This window comes from Moschus berezovskii, chromosome 18 (genome assembly GCF_049115385.1).
Source record: "Moschus berezovskii isolate FMDL1 chromosome 18, NW_MosBer_1.0, whole genome shotgun sequence".
Classification (NCBI taxonomy): Eukaryota; Metazoa; Chordata; class Mammalia; order Artiodactyla; family Moschidae; genus Moschus; species Moschus berezovskii.
The window spans coordinates 43,403,531-43,423,468 of NC_142477.1; the positions used below are offsets into that span (position 1 = coordinate 43,403,531).

The 19,938-nt window shown below is 41.1% G+C and overlaps 1 protein-coding gene across 2 annotated transcripts; it reads left to right on the top strand.

Annotated features, from left to right (window-relative positions):
- Positions 1 to 2,819: 2,819 nt before the first annotated feature.
- Positions 2,820 to 17,155, top strand: CARD6 (caspase recruitment domain family member 6). 2 transcript variants are annotated; one of them, XM_088827665.1, is made up of 3 exons: positions 2,820 to 3,120; positions 4,710 to 5,261; positions 13,951 to 17,155. In XM_088827665.1, the coding sequence occupies exons 1-3, from the start codon at positions 2,838 to 2,840 to the stop codon at positions 16,236 to 16,238; spliced, it is 3,123 nt and encodes a 1,040-aa protein (XP_088683791.1). In that variant the 5' UTR covers positions 2,820 to 2,837; the 3' UTR covers positions 16,239 to 17,155. The 2 variants fall into 2 exon arrangements, with proteins under 2 accessions (XP_088683791.1, XP_088683792.1); XM_088827666.1 differs by having other exon boundaries at positions 4,713 to 5,261.
- The last annotated feature ends 2,783 nt before the right edge of the window (positions 17,156 to 19,938 follow it).

Below are 19,938 nucleotides of genomic sequence, written 5' to 3' on the forward strand. Positions count from 1 at the left end.
TTTGTATCTCTGTCCTTTAAACTTTGCCTGCATGAGTGTTTGCCAGTTTGTGAATTCCATTCTTTGGCTCTGTGAACAGAATTCGATTCCCTGTTTCAATAATAATCTATATCTTGGTGGACATCAAATAATTGCAGGATGAAGTAAATCTACACATATTGACAAGTAGTGATATCCATGATATATTATTATGGAAAACAGCAAGTTACAGATCCCAATTTTGTTTAAAATGTTAATATGTATAGTGTATGTATATAATTTGTATATGTAGATATACATTATATATAAAAGAAAAATAATTGTAGCTTGTTCTGTCTGCATATGTAAGTTTGAAACTAAAACTGTAGGCAAAGAGATGCTGCAAACCCATCTGACATCTTCCACTCTGAGAATACAGCACCCTCTGTCAGTATGAAGAAGTTACAAAAGACAGCCTTTGGCCCATAATCCCATAGAAATAGAATTGATAGGGACAGAGTTAATCCCACTAGAGGACTGTATGTAAAGAAAAAAGTATGGGAGACCCCCATAAGTTAATGATCACTTAAGAAAACTGGTCAGTTTAACCACAAACCCAAGTGGATTGCTTAGCAACAAAATCATGCAGCAGAAGCATGGGTCATGCCCTAAAACAATAAAACAACGCTGTTCTGCCCAGTGACGGCATGTTCTCTACATACATGAAGAACAATAATTTATGAAAATGTGACACTTCAAAGTAAAGACCCTCATTGTACTGAGACCCAAAATAATATTTCCATAGTGTCATGACAGTTCTGGTTTGACCATGTAGGGGACAAGAAAACTACCCAACCTGGAGGAGTTGATGATGGAAGCATGATGTTTACTCAAAAATGAGGAGGAAATTGGTCTGTTCCTCCTCCCCATTTTTCCTTTGATTATAAAACTATAGGACTTCCCTGGTGGAATAGTGGATAAGAATCCACCTACCAATGAAGGGGACATGGGTTCAATCCCTTGTCTGGAAAGATTCCACATTCCGTGGAGCAACTAAGCCCATATACCACAGCTGCTGAGTCCCTACTCCAGAGCCTGTGAACCGCAACTACTGAATCTGTGTGCTTAGAGCCTGTGCTCTGCAACAAGGGAAGCCACCACAATGAGAAGCCCATGCACAACAACTAGGGAGTTGCCCCTGTTTCCCACAACTAGAGAAAACCTGAATGCAGCGACAGAGACCCAAAAGTAAATAAATAAAACTATAGCACACTAAGTTCTCAGAGCGTGCCACCGCTTTCCTTTCCACTTGTAAGCCTCATAGGCATCCTTACCTAATAAATCACTGGTTACCTATCACTTTGGTTCTCTCTGAATTCTTTCTCTGCTGGGACACAAAGGACTCCAGTACTAGAGCTCGTTGGAGCCTTCCAAAATGGTACCAAACAGTTTCAGAATGATGTTCTGACAAGTGGAGATTTGTAAGCACCTTTTGGCAGGGAAAGGAACCTTTTCAGGAAAGAGCTCTCTGCAAGAGACCCCTTTTGCCTTGTCATTAGCCTTAAACCTGGCACCCCATGCTCTACATGTCTCTGGCCCTAGCATGCCTTTCAAATCTTGATCACTCCGTACCTTGCCTAATCTATCGGTTCTTTCCATACATCAAAGATGTTGAAATGAAGAATAAGTAATTAACAGATGACCAGATCTCTTCCCTAGCTTCCTCTTTAGTATAATCTTGCCAATACACTGTGTGAACAAAAAAGCATCTAAAGAAAAATCTAAGAAGTTGACTGGTCTGCCCATGAGTCTGCACATAGAGGGATATGGCAACAACTCTGACCCCCATTTGAATGGTTAACTGAGATTACTTCCGCTTTTCCTTGTAAAAATTTTGTGGCCAACCAGAATCCTCCGAGCTGTTTTTGGGAGGACACTCAGTCCACCATCTCCCCAGATTGCTGGCATTCTGATTAAAAACAACTTTCCTTTCTATCAATATTTGTCTCTCCAATGCTCCCCTGGTGGCTCACCTGGTAAAGAATCCTCCTTCAATGCTGGAGACCTGGGTTCAATCCCTGGGTTGAGAAGATAGCCTAGAGAAGGGAACAGCTACCCACTCCAGTGTTCTGGCCTGGAAAATTCCTTGGACTGTATAGTCCGTGGAGTCACAAAGAGTCGGACATGACTGAGCGACTTTCACTTACTGGTTTTTGAGTGATGAGCAGCCAGACCTTACTTGGTAACACCATTGCTGATGTATCAACATCTGTTCCATAAATCCCAATTTGTGGAATTTTGAGTTACTTTCATTTTTATACTATTATAAAAATGTGAAAGTGCAGATTCTTGCACATCCATCTTTGGTCATTTGTCTCATTATTTTTTAAGATAATTTCCTAGAAGTGGAATTGCTGCATTGAATAGTTTAATTTTTATTTTTATCTGTCACATTTATTTATTTATTGCTGCATATTGGCAGATTTCTCTCCAAAAGGGTTAATCAATTCATGATCTTGTTATCGCAGATAGAGTTCAGAGCAAGGAATCTGAAGTTCAAGAGGCGCTTCTCAGAGAAAGAGTTCTTGGAGGCTAACCCATATGAAACTGAGACAAGTCATCAAAAAAAAAAAAAAAGAAATAAAAGGTAAATAATCTATAGGGATCCAGGATCTGTGGGGGCTCATGGCTGGATTCCCCCCCACTGTTTGGCTTGTTTCTATCTGCTCTCTCCAACACTAAGGGTCACTGACATGGTTAATCTTGTCAAAAAGCATTACTCTGCCTTTAAAAAAAAAAAAAAAAAGCAAAACCGAACTTGTGTTTCTGCTTTGAAACAGTTTCATAGTTCATTTCCTGGTCTGCAGAAAACATGAACAATGGCGACAGGGAGTGTTCCCTCCCAGATCATAGAAAAAGAAAGAAAAAAGTTACTAGAAATACTACAGCATGATCTTGATTGTATCTTAGATACCTTAACCTCTCGGAAGCTGATTTCTGAGGAAGAGTATGAGATTCTGGAGAATATTACAGATCCACTGAAGAAAAGCCGGAAGCTGTTGATTTTGGTACAGAAAAAGGGAGAAGTGAGCTGTCAGCTTTTTCTTAACTGTTTATTTAATACTTTTTCCCAGTCAGCTACCATTTGCAACTTAAATTACGGTAGGTTAAATTTCTGCACTTTTTGGGCTGAGAGGGAGGAGGTGGTTTTCCTGAAAAAAAGAAAGTGACTACCCTTTATTTTCATTTGTCATTCTCCTGGAGATAATTTTCAGTGAAATAGGATAAAAGGGAAAAGTGTCCAAGATTTAAAAAGCAGGGAATGATGTATGTTATTGTTCTGGAGGATTTATAACTTTTTTGTTCAAACACAATCCAAAACCAGCAGTTGTTTTCTTGCTGGTATAAATGTCTTACTGTTCTGACTGTGACATCCCGAAATACTCATAGTTGGAAAGAGACTACTGTTAGTGATACATTGGGATTTCTTTATCAAGTAAGTGAATTCATAGGTATTAACAACCTCAAGACCAAAAGCTGCATCTTTCATTTAGTATGGCCATTTTGAAAATAGAGGGAAAATAATATTTGACACACATATGTGGTGGATTAGCAATTTCATTTTCTCTGTAAGAAGAATCCCAGCTGAATCCTCATTTTCTGGAGCAAATCAAATGCTAAGTTTTCAATGTTCAATGATAATTAGTGGCAAATAGGAAGCACTTAGGGCATCCCTGGTAACTCTGCTGGTAAAGAATCCACCTGCAATGCAGGAGACCCCAGTTGATTCCTGGGTTGGAAAGACCCCCTGGAGAAGGGATAGGCTACCCACTACAGTATTCTTGGGTTTCCCTGGTGACTCAGATGGTAAAGAATCTGCTTGCAAAGCAGGAGACCTGGGTTCTATCCCTGGGTTTAAAAGACCCCCTGGAGGAGGGCATGGCAACCCACTCCAGTATTCTTGCCTGGAGAACCTCCATGGACAGAGGAGCCTGGTGGGGTACAGTCCATGGGGTTGCAAAGAGTCAGACACAACTGAGCAATGAAGCACAGCACAGAGAGGCAGAGGCTAAGATAAAATATTAATGCTAATGGTGTCTCATGTAGTACAGGACCCATATGCTTAGAGATATAGGCCTTAGTATTTACAGGATTTATTCTAAATAAGAGCTATTCACTTCTTCATTAGAAATTATTAGGATTCAACTTCATTAGTAATGACCCTGGGAAGTCTGAGCTGCTGTTGAAAGTGTTAGTCACTCAGTGGTTTCTGACTTTGCAACCAAATAGACTGCAGCACGCCAGGCTCCTCTGTCCATGGGACTTTCCAGGCAAGAATACTGGAGTGGGTTGCTGTTTCCTTCTCTAAAGGAACCTGCTAAACCGGGGCTCGAGCTCAAATCTCCTGCATTGCAGGCAGATTCTTTACCATTTGAGCTACGAGGGAAGCCCAGTTTTGGGTTACAGTAAATCCACAAGTAAACAAAGGATTCAAGTTTTCTATTTCACCCACTTACCCTTTGAGTTTGCTGTGAAAGACTCAAACTTTTGAGCTGGGCAGGAGTGTGATCTGATATTTTTCAGTGGGAGAAAGAAAGCGCTGAGCTGACTTATTGCCATTTATGTAGGTATTCCTATCATCTAGTGAAACAGAGAGATGATGCTTTGAGGTCATGGAAACTCCCTAACATAACATCTGTTAATTTCGAGAGAGAAAATAAAAATCTCTCAAACTTTCTTTTTCTTTCCAGAAGTTTTGAAACATGAGTATATAGAGGCACCTCTACCGATAGGTGCAAGCAAGAAAGATGTTTTCCTTCCTGGAGAGAAACAGCCTGTGAACCCTGAGATCACCACGTCCTCAAAAGAGAAAGAATGCTTGGATTTAGAAACCTCTGAGCCTTTCACAGACAAGAAAACTAGTTATCAGGAAACTGCTTGGTCCTTAAAGGAAAATGAGAAGGAAGATAGCACATCAAAATTCACATTGCCACAATCAGTTGAGATCACTGAGTATGAATTTCCAGCAACTATTGAGTATTTACAGGATGGACAGAGATACGAGGAGCCAGATGATTCTTTATACTTAGGACAAGAGGACTATCTAGAATCTGTGGGGTACTCTGAAGATGCAAACATCACCTTGGAAGAAGAGGCTTACAGTGACCAAGAGGGCAGTATCTGTGATGGCAGAGAGGACTCTGTGTACCTTGAAACCACGGAGTTCTCTGATGAAGAACAGAATTATGAGGATCCAGAAACTGGCATGTCATTGGAGGAGGAAGAGGAGAAGAGTATGGAAGGTATGGGAATGATGTGTGTAGAGTTACTTAGGCAAAATCTTAAATCTTGATTGCGTATCATAACAGGGAGGGGACTGAGGAAGGGCCCCAGATGGAAGCAGAAAAGCAGCTCCTCAGAAATTCCTTGAACTTCTCTAACTTGGAGTTTCCTCAGAGGTGGGTGTTGACAGGGAGGAAAACCCAGGCCATAGTGGACAGTATTTGCATGTGTGTGAAGTTCCTTCAATCGTGTCCAACTCTTTGCGACCCTATGGACTGTAGCCCGCCAGGCTCCTCTGTCCATGGGGATTCTCCAGGTAAGAATACTGGAGTGGGTTGCCATGCCCTTCTCTAAGTGGACAGTATAAGACAAAATAAGTATTGACTATGAACTTTTAGGCTTCTGCAGTCACCTCTATCATACATATAACAAGTTCAGTTCAGTTCAGTTCAGTCGCTCAGTCGTGTCCGACTCTCCACGACCCCATGAATCATAGCACGCCAGGCCTCCCTGTCCATCACCAACTCCGGGAGTTCATTCAAACTCATGTCCACAGAGTCGGTGATGCCATCCAGCCATCTCATTCTCGGTCGTCCCCTTCTCCTCCCGCCCCCAACCCTTCCCATCATCAGAGTCTTTTCCAGTGAGTCAATTCGTCGCATGAGGTGGCCAAAGTTGCTAACCACTAATTTTAGCTGTTGCTGTCTATACCTCAGATTAAGTCTGTTAAATCATTTTAGAACCTTTGTGACCAATAGAATATGGGAATTATAGACTTAACTATTGAAGCAGAAACAGCAGAGGAATTTGTGGTAAATGGATAAGGTCCCAAAATAATGCTTGGCTTGAGCTATCCAAATATTGCCATTTCAATGAGGAAGATTATACTAGTGCCTTGAATTTGAATATTTCGTAATGAAAATTCAAAATATGAGAAATGCTTAGTTTGGAGAGGTATTGTCTGGGAAAATAAACACCACCAAGTTCTGAATATAGAAGGGGAAGGTAACTACCAACTCACATTCAGCCCAAATCCATAATCCAATTATGGGTCAGAAAAGAGTAATTTCCTCCTCTGCACACCTTGACCTGGTTACTAGTATGCTGTGACAGAGTGGTACCACAAACTTGGTAGCTTAAACAATCAGTTCAGTTCAGTCATTCAGTCATGTCTGACTCTTTGCAACCCCATGGACTGATTCCCATCAGGCTTCCCTGTCCATCACCAACTCCCAGACCTTGCTCAAACTCATGTCCATCAAGTCAGTGATGCCATCCAACCATCTCATCCTCTGGTGTCCCTTTCTCCTCCTGCCTTTAATCTTTCCCAGCATCAGAGTCTTTTCCAGTGAGTCAGTTCTTCGCTTCAGGTGGCCAAAGTATTGGAGCTTCAGCTTCAGCATCAGTCCTTCCAATGAATATTCAGGACTGATTTCCTTTTGGATTGAGGTTGGATTTCCTTGCAGTCCAAGCAACTCTCAAGAGTCTTCTCCAACACCACAATTCAAAAGCGTCAGTTCTTCAGCTCTCAGCTTTCTTTATGGTCCAACTCTCACATCCATCCATGACCATGGGAAAAACCATAGCCTTGACTAGACGGACCTTTGTTGGCAAAGTAATGTCTCTGCTTTTTAATATGCTGTCTAGGTTGGTCATAACTTGTCTTACAAGGAGCAAGCATCTTTTAATTTCATGGCTGCAAGACAACAAACAATAGAAATATGTTGTCTCACAGTTTTCAGGCTGGAAGTCTGGAGGTGTATATAGGGTTGGCTCCTTCCGAAGGTTGTAGAAAGAATCTGTCCCCAGCTTCTGGTAGTTTGCTGGAAATCTTTAGAATTCTTTGGCTTGTGGAAGCACTCTGCCCCCCATCCCCTACAATCTGCCTTTATCTTCACATGGTTGTCTTCCTGGGTTCTTGTCTCTATGTTCACATTTCCCCTTTATCTTTTGTTTTTTGGACGCACCATGCAGTTTGCAGGATCTTATTAATAGTTCCCCTGTGCTGCAGTCCATGGAGTCACAAAGAGTTGGACATGACTGAGTGACTGAACTGAACTGAACTGACCAGGGATGGAACCCAAGCGCCCTGCAGGAGAAACTCAGAATCCCAACCGCTGGAACACCAAGGAATTCCCCAATTTTCTTTTTTTATAAGGATAACAGTCATAGGACCAGGGCTCACTGTAATGACCTCATCTTAACTAATTATACATCTACAATGACTCCATTTCTAAATACCATTACATTCTGAGATACTAGGTCTTAGAATTTCAATCTATGGATTTGAGGGGTACATAATTCAGCCTGTAACACAACTCTTGCCCCACCCCCATACCTTCCCAATTCATAGTTGCTTTTAGACCTCATTATTAATTTTTTTAATATATTACAGTGGTTGTATAGGGTTGAATTACTTTTTCATTGCATACCATCAGCATTATTCTGCACCCCCCCCCCTTTTTTAAATCTATTTGACTTTTTTTATTCACCTTCTTCCATAGGTAACATTCTAATATTATGTGTTTCTTGCATGATACTGTTTTGTTTTTTGTTTTGCATGTTTTTTTCTGTATTATTTGCCATAATAAATATAATAGGCACCTCAAAATTAGGGTCACTTTTAACAGTAAGAGTGTATAATTGTTTATGTGTCTATAGTTGGCAGGCATTCTTCTGGTCTTCTCTGGATTTACTTCTGTATCGGTGGTCAGCTAGCTATTGGCTCATTTCTCATCTTCTAGCAAGCTGTGCATGCATGGTCAGTTGATTCAGTTGACTCTCTGCAACCCCGTGGACTGTAGACCACCAGGCTTCTCTACCCATGGGATTCTCCAAGCAAGAATATTGGAGTGGATTGCCATGCCCTCTAACAAGCTAGTCTGGGCTAACTCTCAGACTATGTCAGGCATATTCCTAAAGTGAGAGCAGAAGAGTCAGAGAGACAGAGTCCTGAAGGCATTTTGAGGCTTAGACTCAGAACTATCACGCCATCTGCATATCGGTTTCCTAGGGCCACCACAGTGAGATACTACAAAAAGGTGGCTGAGAACAATGGGAAACATATTACTTTACAGATATGGAGGTGGAGACTGAAACCAAGGTGTGGGCAGGGTTATACTCTTTCTGAAGACATTAGGGAAGGACCTGGTCCAGTTCTCTCTCCCAGCTTCCAGTAGCCTCTGGAATTCTTTGCCTTGAAGACCATCTTCTCTCTTGTGTCTTCAAGTCATTTCCTTTGGTGCATGTGTCTGTTTTCAAATTTCTTCTTTTAATTAGGACACTGATCAAATCACATCAGTTCAGTCACTCAGTCATGTCCGACTCTCTGCGACCCCATGAATCCCAGCACGCCAGGCCTCCCTGTCCATCACCAATTCCTGGAGTTCACTCAAACTCATGTCCATCGAGTTGGTGATGCCATCTGGCCATCTCATCGCATTAGGGCCCACCCTAATAACCTCATTTTAAGTTGATGACCTCTGTAATGACCCTATTCACAAATAAAGCCACATTCTGAAGTACTGGGAGGATTAGCATCTTTTTGTAGGGGATACAATTCAATCCATAACACTATATGACTTCTGACACATTCTGTTGGCAAAAGCAAGTCACAAAGCTTTAAGGGTTGGGGAAGAATAGGCTGCATCTCTTGCAAAGTAATATTACAAAAGGTGTGGATACCAGAAAGACATTGTGTGTTAGTCGCTAAGTTGTGTCCAACTCTTTGCAATCCCATGGACTGTGTCCTGCCAGGCTCCTCCATCCGTAGAATTCTCCAGGCAAGAATACTGGACTGGATTACCAGGCCCTCCTCCAGGGGGTATTCCCTACCCAGGGATCAAATCTGGTTCTCCTGCTTTGCAGGCGGATTCTTTACTATCTGAGCCACCAGGGAAACCCAGGAAAACCATTACTTGGGGCTAGTTTTGCAACCGATCTAACACTTGTTGACTAAAAAAAGATGCACAATGTGAGAGTGAAGTGAAGTTTTATTTGAGTCAAAATGAGGACTGCAGCCAGGGAGACAGCACTTCAGATAGCTCTGAGAAACTGCTCCAAAGGAGTAGTGGGGGAAGGTCAATATATGTGATTTTCCATGAAGGAGGAGTTCACACAGTCAAGCATTTATTTTACAAAAGCTTTTCTGCTAGCCACCAGGAGCTGATGTCATCATGAAGGCACTGAGTGTTTTTCTGGATATGAGAAAGTGTAAGGATTGGGATCATGAAATCAGTTCCTGAAAATATCTAACCATTTAAAGGCCCGTTTCACCAGTTTTCCTGCGGCAACAAAGTGCCTCGTTCTCCACCCTGAACCGCCTTCAGGGCATGTTGCAGGTCAATAGCTGCAGCAGCACAGGACTCAATCTCCGAAGAGGCAGATGGAAAATGCCCTTGGCAAGTGCCAATTTGTATTTGACACAGCCTTAAGAAACAGTCAAGAAAAGTTTCAATAATAATGCAGTTATGACTGTATATAATTCTAATGGTTTCCAATCCACTCTAGTTGACTGGAGGATAAAAAACTTTTTTTACATAAAAATGTATAGTAATGCTCTGTCTCTTTCCTCTGTAATATTTGTCTATGCAGCTGAGAACTGGGGGTGGGGGTGGGGGGCGAGAATCAAATACATCTGATTCAAAGGAGAAGGATCGTAATGCTTTTTGTCAGGTTAAATTTTAGGCCACTTTCTTCCCGCCCCTCCCCCACCCCATCACTGCAACTCAAATTGAAGTCTCAGGAAGACTTAAGGCATTGCCTGTCTGCTCTGCAATGTATAGAGTCAATTCGTATACAGGTTATGTAATCAACTCTCTTTCTGGTAGGCTACAGGCCATAGGGTTGCAGAATCGGACACAACTGAGTGACTGCACTTTCACTTTCCCTTCTAGTTTATACTATTTGGGATCAGTCAGTGATCAAACTTGGGTCTCTTATGTCTCCTGCATTGGCAGGTAGGTGCTTTACCACTAGTGCCACCAGGGCAAGTCTATAAATTTATGGAATCCACCAGGAACTCATAAACTTATCATTTTCTCTGTTCTTTCTTCTTCCTGAAGATTCAAGTTTTTATTTGATGTTATTCCCTGTTGGCCTGAAGAATTTTATTTATTTTTTGTTTATTGAAACATGTTTTCATTTTGCCTTCAATCCAGAAGAATATTTTTCCAGTGAGGAATTTTAGACTGGTGCCTTTTTGCCTTCAGAAATGATAGATATCATTTCTGTCATTCGGCTTTCATTCTTTCTGATGCTCAGTTCCATTCAGTTCAGTCGCTCAGTCATGTGCGACTCTTTGTGACTCCATGAATCACAGCATGCCAGGCCTTCCTGTCCATCACCAACTCCCGGAGTTCACTCAAACTCATGTCCATCGAGTCGGTGATGCCATCCAGCCATCTCATCCGCTTTTGTCCCCTTCTCCTCCTGCCCTCAATCTTTCCCAGCATCAGGGTCTTTTCAAATGAGTCAGCTCTCCATATTAGGTGGCCAAAGTATTGGAGTTTCAGCTTCAACATCAGTCCTTCCAATGAACACCCAGGACTGATCTCCTTTAGGATGGACTGGTTGGATCTCTTTGCAGTCCAACGGACTCTCAAGAGTCTTCTCCAGCACCACAGTTCAAAAGCATCAATTCTTTGGCGCTCAGCTTTCTTCACAGTCCAACTCTCACATCCATCCATGCCCACTGGAAAAACCATAGCCTTGACTAGACGGACCTTTGTTGGCAAAGTAATGTCTCTGCTTTTTAATATCCTGTCTAGGTTGGTCATCTTTCCTTCCAAGGAGCAAGCGTCTTTTAATTTCATGGCTACAATCACCATCGGCAGTGATTTTGGAGCCCAGAAAAATAAAGTCAGCAGTTTCTACTGTTTACCCATCTATTTCCCATGAAGTGATGGGACCAGATGCCATGATCTTAGTTTTCTGAATGTTGAGCTTTAAGTCAACTTTTTCACTCTCTTCTTTCCCTTTCATCAAGAAGCTCTTTAGTTCTTCTTCACTTTCTGCCATAAGGGTGGTGTCATCTGCATATCTGAGGTGATTGATATTTCTCCCGGCAATCTTGATTCCAGCTTGTGCTTCTTCCAGCCCAGCGTTCCTCATGATGTACTCTGCATAGAAGTTAAATAAGCAGGGTGACAATATACTACAGCCTTGACGTACTCCTTTTCCTATTTGGAACCAGTCTGTTGTTCCATGTCCAGTTCTAGCTGTTGCTTCCTGACCTGCATACAGGTTTCTCAAGAGGTGGGTCAGGTGGTCTGGTATTCCCATCTCTTTCAGAATTTTCCACAGTTTCTTGTGATCCTCACAGTCAAAGTCTTTGGAATAGTCAATGAAGCAGAAATAGATATTTTTCTGGAACTCTCTTGCTTTTTCCATGATCCAGCAGATGTTGGCAATTTGATCTCTGCTTCCTCTGCCTTTTCTAAAACCAGCTTGAACATTTGGACGTTCACAGTTCATATATTGCTGAAGCCTGGCTTGGAGAATTTTGAGCATGACTTTACTAGTGTGTGAGATGAGTGCAATTCTTGTCATTTTATCATTGTTCCCTCTTGTGTTGTGCTAGTTTTCTTCTGGTTGATTTCAAGATGTTTTCCTTAAAATGTTTTCTGTGATTAACTCTGATGTGTCTAGGTGTGATTCTCTTTGTTTTCATCTCATGTTAGGTTTATGAATCTCTAAATTTGGAATTCCGCCCCCCCAAATTTGGAAAATTTTCAGCTATTATTTATCCAAATATTTTTTGTCCCACTTGCTCCCCTTTCTCTTTTTGGGACTCCAAGTACATGTATGTTAGTGTTTCTGGCATTTTTCCCAAGGTCCCTCAGGCTCTGTTCATTTTTTAAAAAGCATTTTTTATCCTTATTCTTTAGATTGGATCATTTCTATTACTATATCTCTAAGTACACTGAATTTGTCTTCTGTCATTTCCAGTCTTTTTTAAAGTCCATCTACTAATTTTTGAAAAAATTCAGATATTATGCTTTTTAGTTCAAGAATTTAAATTTTTAAATGCTTTCTTCTTTCTTCCTGATAATTTCTATTAACTTATTCATTATGGGTTTATATTATTGTACATTCTTGAAAATAGTTAAGACAGCTACTTTAAAATTCTTATTTTCAGTGTCCAACATCTGGGTCATCTTGGAGTGGGTCTCCATTGATCAACTGTGGGACTCAAATGAAAAAGTCTGTCTCCTTTCAGTGGGTGGCAGTTAAAATCTCCAATCATTGCTTTTTGCCTTACCTGGGCTATTTTCATGAATTTTTAACTTACAAAAATGGTACTGGGTTCTAGAAATTGTTGCTTCTTAATTTTTCATTCATCTCTGTGCTTGTTAGATATATCACTGTACTATTCCACAGTAGCCTGATATTACCTTGTCAACATTTGGCATCTGGCTTGAGCTGTGTGGGTACCAATTTCTGTGCTGAAGAAACAGAAGATGGTTGTCCTAAGGAAAAGCCGGGGGTAGGCAGGGGAGATGCAAGAGCAGAACTTATATGTTTCCTTCAATCCATCTTCTCACTTCCACACTTCTCACTTCCTCCTCTGGGGATCCTTCATGCTGGCCTCAACTCCTCCCTCACCTTCTTACCCATCAGATACACCAGTTCAAGCCACTTTCAGACTGTCGAAGGATTTCTTAGAATTCCTTCTGTTAATTCTTGAAACCTACACTTTCTCTTGTGTCTACTGTTTCTTTCTAGACTGTTTTTACAAGGGATCCTAGAAGCTTATGCTATGTTACTATCCATCGGGAGCAAAATATGCTCTCTGATTTTCTTTCTCTACTTAGCACTATCTCTGTCTTCTCAGTAAGTGGCTAGACAATAAATTAGAAAATGACGTCAAGAGAAATTATATACAACATGTAAATTCTGAGAAGACAACATCTTCCATTTCTCCAAACTTTAGCAAGAGTTAGCATTTAATAAATAAATCAGTATCTACCTAGAGAGTTCCTTATACATTTGTATAAAGAAGCATTAACAGCCTTTTTCATTACTGCGTATGAGTATAGCCAAAAAATTTGAAAACCTGAATGATCATCAGTAGACAATGGTTAAATAAATAGTGGTTCTTCCAAACCATTAAGGACAATGGATTAATAAAGTGAATTAAGTAGTTCTCTGTATATACTTACTTGGAAGAATTTGCAAGGAATACCACTGAGTGAAAAGAAGTTGAGAAATCATTTGGTATAATATCATTTATAGAATAAAATAGCATCCATTATACCAAACTGTGTACTTCTACATATGTATTGAAAAAGGAAGAGAAGGAAACGTACCATACCACACTGACATATCTCTTAGAAGGAAAGTAGACTTGGCAGAGTGATGAAACAGCACTTTCACTTTACTTGTTTCATCTTTTTAAAACTTTTTTTTTTAAGGTGGAGGATAATTGCTTTACCATTTTGTGTTGGTTTCTACCATCCATCTACATGAATGAGCCATACGTGTACATATGTCCCCTCCCTTTTGAACCACCCTCCCATCTCACACACCATTCCATCCCTCCTCCATCAACAGATTAATGAATAAAGAAGTTGCGGAACATATATACAATGGAATGTTACCCAACCACAAAAAGAACAGACAGATGGTGGATCATCTTTTCTTAAAGTCAGTGAAGGAAGCTTAGATGCTGAGCATGACATTTACTGACTATATCTTTTTTTCCTACAGAAAGAAAAAATGTGTTTAAAGATGTCCTGTCCTGTTTGAACCTGGACACAAGCAGAAAACTTCTGCCAGACTTCGTGAAACAATTCTCCTTAGACCGAGGGTGTACATGGGTGCCTGAGACTCCAAGTGACTTGGCTTGGAACTTCCTGATGAAAGTTCAAGCACTGGATGTGACAGCCAGAGATTCAGTCCTCAGACCCAAGGTTCTGGGTGAAGAGAGCAAAGGGGACTTGCTGACTGGAGTAGAGAACTTGGAAATTAGCGAAACAGAAACCATTAATCCCTTGGATGTCCTTTGTGCCTCTCTGCTGGCTTCAGACAGCTCTTTGCAACGTGAAGTCATGTCAAGCATGTATCATTGCCAGTTTGCTCTTCCTCTGCTACTGCCAGATGCAGAAAACAACAGAAGCATTTTAATGCTAGGGGCCATGAAGGACATTGTGAAGGAGCAGTCAACACAGTCTTCAGGAGGGCCTACAGAGGATACAGAAAAGTTTCTGACTCTCATGAAGATGCCTGTCATCTCTTTTGTGCGTCTAGGATACTGTAGCTTTTCCAAGTCCAGAATCCTCAATGCCCTGCTCAGCCCTGCCGATCTGAAATCACACAAAATCTTTCTTCATCAGGACTTGCCTGTTCAGGTGCTTCCCCGGCAGATCTCTGATGGCCTGGTTGAGATAACATGGTGTTTTCCTGATAGCAGCGGTTTAAGTGAAAACCCCAGTTTCCCCCAGAAGCCTGTTGCTGTGGCCAACCTTCGTGGAGATCTAGAAAGTTTTTGGACACAGTTTGGTTTCTTGATGGAGGTTTCCTCAGCTATGTTTTTCTTCACTGACTGCCTAGGTGAGAAGGAATGGGACTTGCTAATGTTTTTAGGAGAAGCTGCCATTGAAAGATGCTACTTTGTCCTCAGTCCCCAGGCCAGGGAGAGTGAAGAGGCTCAGGTTTTCCAGAGGGTCCTGAAATTGAAGCCGTCACAGCTACTGTTTTGGGAGGAGGAGGAAGTGGGGCAGAGAGGAAGGAACATGGAGGGTCTTCAAGCTGCCCTCCAAGAAGTGATGTCCTCTTCACTCAGATGTGTGTCTGTGGAAGACATGGCCCCCCTGGCCAGAGAGTTGGGGATACAGGTAGACCAAGACTTCAAGAACATTCAGGGGATTCAAGTTTCCCCTAGTGACAACATGACTGCAACAGCTGGAGATGAGCGATCACAAAGACACAGTCAGCCAAAAAACTCATCTGAAAGCCCCGCTGAGATGTCTGAGACTAGTTGTCAGACCAGCCAAAACCGTCAGAATTTCCATCTCACCCCAGTATTCATGCCTCCTCAGAGAAACTTCCGTCCTTTACCAGCCAGAATTGGAGGTAACTTTAACCATGTTTCATTGAAAGCCCCTTGGGCTGTGGGCTCCCGCTTTTGGTTACAGCAGAGGCCTAAGAGGTTCCATCCTTTGCCCTTTCAGAACACAAGGGCACATAGTCCAGGCAAACGTTTTGGAATTCAATATTTCCAGCCCCAGAGATTTTATTCAGGTGAAACGTTTGTGAGATTTTCAGGAACTCCTTGGAGACATCACATGGGTAGAACTTTGGGGAGACCACCAAGACCCATTTCTCAACATATACCGGCCTGGCCTCAGAGACCACAGACAATGGGAACCCTTGAAAGGTCTGGGAAAGAGGACTCCCAGGGAGGTCACTTCCATTCCCTGGGTGCACAGTCAGCAGGAGCAGCTGGGAAGCCTGGGCAAGTCAGTGCCTGGGGAACAAGGCCAATAGAGACAGTTGGAACATTCATGAGAACGAAACCCCACACTGAAAATCCTCACCATCAAGCCTTTCAAGCAGGAGCCACACAAAAACCAAGAAGGACTGCCTCTCAGCAAGAAGCTAAGCTGAAGACACAAGGTGGGTCTTCAAATCCATCTTTCCAATCAGGATTCCATCCTATGTCCTACAGTGTGTATTTGCCCAGCATGTATTTGCCCAGCTCTCAATTCAAATCTAATCAGCGCAAGTCACCCCAGGTCAAGCAGTCCCAGCACAAACCCTCCCAACCTGTGCCTTTTCAACCCAAACCCACTCAAACCAAACCCACTCAGCACCAGGCCCCCCGAGCTGAAAGTTCTCCATCCAAACCCACTCAGCCCAAGCCATGCCAGCCCCAGTCCTCCCGATCTAAACCTTCTCAGCCCAGACCCACTCAACCTAAATCATCTCATACTGGTCCTTCACAGGCTAAGGCATCTTACCCAAGAGCAGGGCCCAAGAAGGGAGGGAAGCATTAACATCTTTACTCTAGGAACCTATGAAATGTATCCTTTGCCCAGACCTTTCCTATCATGTATAGGGTAACCTGAGGAGTGGCAGTGATGGTAAAAATGTACTATCATTAGCATGACACAGGAAACAAGACATACACAGCATAGCTGGATATTATAAAAATATCTATGAGAATTATGTCCCTAAAGAAAAGTGAAAAATATGAAAATAATGTAAAATAGAATCAAGCAGTAAATAAATTGAATACAACCTTGAATATTTGGTAATACATAACTTGAACCCCTGGTAGCTTAGCTGGTAAAGAATTTAGACCCTGGTTCAATTTCTGGGTTGGGAAGAGCCCCTGTAGAAGGGCTAGGCTACCTACTCCAGTATTCTTGGGCTTCCCTGGTGGCTCAGATAGTAAAGGATCTGCCTGCAGTGCAGGAGACCTCTGTTCAATCTCTGGGTGGGAAGACCCCCTGGAGGACAGCATGTCAACCCACTCCAGTATTCCTGCCTGGAGACTCGGCATGGACAGAGGAGCCTGGCAGACTACAGTCCATGGGATTGCAAAGAGTCAGATATGACTAAGAGATTAAGCACGCACAGCTTGAACATAGGGGATAGAGGCTATAAAACTATTTCACTTGAAGAAAAGTAAGGATGAAACCTTTAATCTCAAGGTGACCATAAAATAGGACACAAATAGTCTCAGTGTTGCAAGAAAAACTGTCCTAGATGTTGGCTGCTCTAGGGATGTTTTGGTCAAAAATTTTATGTTTGATATCAGTCACTAAGCAGATAAGCCTGTTTGTTTGGAATTTTTAAATCAACTTGCTTGCAATAATAGCCCCAAATTCCTTGGATGATAAAGCTTATTTGCCCCTTACATATAGAAATAATGAACTAACAACCAATAAAGTTAATTATTTTGCCTAAACTTTTGGAGTGATTGTGTATGTTTCATATTTTAAATATTTAATATTTGTCATAGTTAAGATAGTTGACTAATTAGAGGATCTGATATATTAGCCTCATGACTCCAACTTAAAATGTAAAACTGAATGTTTAATTTTAGAGTTGTGATTTCATTAAAGTGAAAAGCTTAAGATAGGTTTACAAAGTTTGTAAAAAGCGCTGAAATGTATAAGAGAACTTAAGAGTTGCAGAATTTTCAATTTTAATTTATTAGATTCATCATTGTCTAAACATTAGGTTAAGTTCTACCAGTTAGAAGCATTAAGTAGAAGGAATATTAAATTTAAAATATTTAATTGCAGTGCCATGGATTGATCTAGAGATTGTCATACCGAGTGAAGTAAGTGAGGCATAAGAAGACCGATATATGATTCCTGTTATATGTGAAACCTAAAAAAAGAGGGCAAATGAACTTAGTGACAAAACAGTAAGAGTCAGAGATGTGGAAAACAAAGTTACAGTTATCAGGGGGTGAGGGGGGAATAAATTGGGAAATTGGGATTGACATATACATAATACTATGCATAAAATAAATAACTAACAAGAACCTGTTGTATAGTTCAAGGAACTCTCCTCAACACTCTGTAATAGCCTATATGGGAAAATAATCTAAAAAAAGAGTGAATAAATGTATATGTGTAACTGATTCACTTTGCTGCATGCCTGAAACTAACACAGCACTGTGGATTAACTATATCCTATATCCTAATTAAAAATAAAATCTAAGTGAAGTTTAATTAAGTTTATGAGTGACACTAAATATTAATAAAAAGCCACTTTAAAGGAAAATCTTAAAATTCAGTAGATTAATTTTAAATCTACTTAAATTTAAATTGAGTATTTTTAAATCTACTAATTAAACTTAGAAACAAAATAATGAGTTTTATAAGTTGAACTAAGAGCCCTGATTTTTGAATTTGTAACTTTTATAAAATTAATTTTAGTTGTAAGTATTAAAATAGCCTCTCATTGTCTTTTCTGGGGAAACCCCCCCCCCAAATTGTCTTCAAAGAAACCCTCCTAACAAACAGATGAGAAATGATCTTTTAGAAGAAATAATCTCTGAGAACATTGTCGTACTGCAATAGGTATCCTTCATTTGTTTGTGCATGTATTAAATAATCAACATGGAGTATTTAGAGTGTGTTCAACCTCTCTCAAGATTTCTGCAAAGGTGCAGAAAGAAATAGGGGACAGTGCATATGAATTTTTGTCTTTTGGCAGGCAAAAAAGCGTAACTAGTTCATAACTACAAAATATTTGGTGTAAAAGTGAAGTTTCTCACTGAAAATAAATTTTTTGTTGTTTAAACATCTAAAATGAGCAGTAAAGTACTGTTTTTAAAAATTTTCTCCATATCCTTCTTCAAGATTAGTTTCTGTAGGATAGAACTTATTGGGTAATTGTCACCAACAGACTGTGTATCTATTTGGGGTTAATGATACATATAGGGTACATTCAAACTGGACAATCTGAGGAGAGTTTAATAAAGGGACTATTTATAAAGGGTTAGGCCAGATGTAAAAACAGCACAAAGGACTGGATCTAGTAAAAGCAAGATACATCATTATTCCAAGGTCTGAAGGGAAATGGGAGGGTGTGCTTTCCCCAGCAGAAGAGCTGTGTGGGAAGGGTCTTGGGTCTGGGTGGTTGCAGTGATTCATGGGGAGGTATCTCAGGGGATGAATATCTATTCCTACTTCTGATGAGCCAGTGTTCTCCCCCTTGACCAGCCTAATCAGAAGACAGAACAAGGAGCTCACCTAGGCTATTCATATAGGTCAGTCTTTTAGGGTTCAGCGCAGGGTGGAGGATGGGTACAGAGGGGCAAATAGAAGGTACTCAAAAGGTACCTTTTCCCATTCCATTCTCCCTTTTTCCCTCTTGTTTACATTCTTCTCTTATATTTATTTATTATCTGTGAGTCATTGGACTCAGATCTGAGAAGACATGAAAACAGAATGAGAATTCTACTATAGTTGGGAAATCCTATAAATCTGTGTTTCCTCCCCATTGTGAAACTGTAAGCTCATTATACATGATTTTGAAACTTCAAAAACAGACAAAGAAGAAAGGAACATAAAAGTAGCCTGTAACCTCATGACTCAGAATTACTAGTAGAATTGTCCTCTAACTCACTAATAATATTTTCATGTACTTTTCCTATGTCTGTGTATTTATATGCAGCATTCTGTTTCATTTTTGTGTCTGCACCAGGGTTGAGGTGGCAAAGTCAAACACAGTGTTGGGGGCAGGCAGTATAAACAGCATGAAATACTGGTTTTCCAGATGTCTAAAGAAAGTTTACATTCAGGACATATAGTTGAAGGATATTATTGTATAATGCACAAGTCTGATTGTTTTCAGTCGAATGCGAAAATTCAGAACCATTTGTTAATATGTGTAAAGTCAAGGGCCGGCAGCCTTGTGTGGGGACCCGCTGTAGTGGTCCAGAAACCCCACTCTGGGCAGGCTGCTTGGAGCCAGGGACTCAGCGTGGTCAGGGTTCAGAGCTGGGCCAGCCCTTCCCAGGGGTGGGAGCCTCTGCCGGGCACTTGGCCTGGCTGAGACTTTCTCCCAGTTGCACTCTTGTCTGATGCTCTTCCTCCTCAGTCCCCCTTCTTTCTCTCTTTCATCTTTGCATCTGCTTCAGGAGGACCTGAACTGACACAAAAAAATATTTCCTTTTTTTTTTCAATGTTCAAGCTCTCCTGGACACCCCTGCTTCCCCCCTCTCCTTTTGTG